At 40.1% G+C, this 2,589-nt stretch overlaps 1 protein-coding gene across 1 annotated transcript in view; it reads left to right on the top strand.

Annotated features, from left to right (window-relative positions):
* LOC130549221 (serine/threonine-protein kinase pim-3-like) overlaps positions 1–1,930 on the top strand; it is a 12,130-nt gene extending 10,200 nt beyond the window's left edge. The window contains exon 11 of the mRNA XM_057326441.1: positions 1,763–1,930. Within this exon, the coding sequence (XP_057182424.1) occupies positions 1,763–1,930 (168 nt within the window). The remainder of the gene's footprint in view (positions 1–1,762) is intronic.
* The last annotated feature ends 659 nt before the right edge of the window (positions 1,931–2,589 follow it).

Genomic DNA, 2,589 nt, shown 5'->3' with positions numbered 1-2,589 from the left:
CACAATTCATTTGATAGTGCGTCGTACGGGGTGGTTAAAATACAACACAATTAATTTGATAGTGCGTCGTACGGGGTGGTTAAAATACAACACAATTAATTTGGTAGTGCGTCGTACGGGGTGGTTAAAATACAGCACAATTCATTTGATAGTGCGTCGCACGGGGTGGTTAAAATACAGCACAATACATTTGATAGTGCGCCGCACGGGGTGGTTAAATACAGCACAATTCATTTGATAGTGCGTCGCAGGGGGTGGTTAAAAATATAGCAGAATTAATTTGATAGTGCGTCGTACGGGGTGGTTAAAAACAGCACAACTCATTTGATAGTGCGTCGTACGGGGTGGTTAAAAACAGCACAACTCATTTGATAGTGCGTCGTACAGGGTGGTTATAATATATTAGTTCCTCTCCGGGAACCATCACCTTATCGTGGTGGAGAGGTTTGGTTGACCCTGTGAACCTGAGGGCTGAGTTGTCCGGAGGCTTGTGCTCCTGGTAGGGCCTCCCATGGCAAAGTGGTTTCAGGTGAGGGTCTAGACTAAGAATGGTTCAAATACCCCATGGAACAACAAAATTGGAAGTTGAGAAATTTTCAACTTCTGCCGTGAGCAACGCCAGTGACGCAGCGCCGACCGAGCCACAATTCAGTTCGGCAATGCATGACGTCACCCATTCAAAGTAAATGAGAAGTGTTGATGCTGACACCCTGTGTGAATGAACCGTTACAAGATCCAGAAAATTTCTTACAGAATTACTAGTTCTTTTAAACAGCTATAGCGCTTGTGCACCTAACCGAACTTCTAACACGATACAGTCCATCTCACTCATTAAGATCACAAAACTCCTTGTACTCATGTCCTTACAGTCACGTTTTCTAAGGGATTTTGAGCGTTTTCACATCTGGCATCTGTTTGGGACCCTCTCTCTGAGTTTAAATCTAGTGTAAAGACACATCTCTTCAGTCTAGCTTTCACACAATGTGTCTTGATTCTTGCATTCCAGTTATGTATCAGAATAAAGATCAGATTCCAGTTATATATCAGATTAAACACAAATGATTCGTTTTGACTGAATTATGAACAGCAGCTATGATTATTATTCTCCATCTGTTTTTCTGTTTCTACCTTGGGTGCCCATCCCGAGGAAACTAGAGAGTACAGCAGCTCCAGTTTAGATCCAGACTCTGTGAGGACTCACTCTAGATGAAAATTGATGAATTCTACAAATATGGTAATCTCTGTGATCTCATTGCTTTAAAACATATCATTGCACATTAATTTTGTTAAATTGTTTATACTATCTGTATTTTCTGAAATCACCTCTTATAAGAGGTTTTGCCTGGTACCTTAGAAACATGATTTTCCATAAAGCTGTGAATTAAATTGAATTTAAGCCTTAATTCATAAAATAAATTATATTAGTTTAAATTTGAGTCCCTGTGACATTTTCTTCATTTTGAGTCGTTTAAAACTGATTCTTTTTTATTAACTTGACCCGTTTAAGGATACAGCAAGCACAACGTAAACAGAAGTAACTGATGATTTGTTATCAGGTTTGATGTGCCATAAAGAAAAGAAGCACTTTAGTTAACTGCTAACATTATGTGAGTTTAACCCTGAGAAACAGCAGAACATCACCCCAGCGTTACAAAGATCTCATAGAAACTTAAGTACTTCTTTTGTTTCTTCTGTGTGTAATCTAAATGTATTATCAAAATCTATATCTCTTGGCATAAAGCTCTGTATCTTGTGGTCCAAGATGGGTTTTACCCTTTCTCAACCCTCACCTGCGGGATCTAGTGATCCGTCTCGGGCCATAGAAGCCCGTGATGAGGCTTCTGCCCAAAGCGGGAGCCCAGGTCTAAACCCGAGAGCCCAGTTCTTATTCGTCACCCACCAACGAGGATTTAATGGAGGTGGTAACTAACGCCGTGGTAGTCAATGGTGTAATTAGTAACATTCTTCCAAATCTTTATCTGTGTTCATCAGAACAAAGTTATTTATACAGGTATAAAATGACATGAGGGTGAGAACAGAATTTTCATTTTTGGGTGAACTATCACTTTAAGGCGTCAGGACTTACTGTTCACAGGCAAGCCAATCGAGACCATCAGAAGGCTCATGCAAGGTCATTGGGAGATGCACGATCACGGTACTAGTTGACAGGATCTGACATTGGCAGTTTGGGGGATGAAGTCTGTTTGGTTACTGACATTTGTCCAAATATCTTTCTCTGTGTTCATCAGAACAAAATTCTTACAGGTTTGGAGGGTGAGTAAATGATGACAACATTTTTGGGTGGACTGTCCCTTTAAGCATTATTCGTGTTCATTTACCTGAATGGGTCAGAAGAAATCGGGGGGGGTCAGTTGTCCTGGGAAGATATTTCGTGAGGTTTATTGAATCTCTAATAAATCTACTCGGGAGTATAAGAAGCCTTTCGTTTGACAGCTACGTTTTATATCTTATTTCCTTCCATATCTAACAGGAAATGGTTCAATCTATAAAGTTTAGGAGGTTGCTTTAACCCGTTGCTTAGTTTAGGTTTCAATTCCGGATAGTTGTTGAAAAGCGATTAGAGACCTT

This window comes from Triplophysa rosa, linkage group LG25 (genome assembly GCF_024868665.1).
Source record: "Triplophysa rosa linkage group LG25, Trosa_1v2, whole genome shotgun sequence".
Taxonomy (NCBI): domain Eukaryota; kingdom Metazoa; phylum Chordata; class Actinopteri; order Cypriniformes; family Nemacheilidae; genus Triplophysa; species Triplophysa rosa.
Note: the sequence above shows the minus strand (reverse complement) of the source record. Positions and strands in the feature narration are given on the sequence as shown.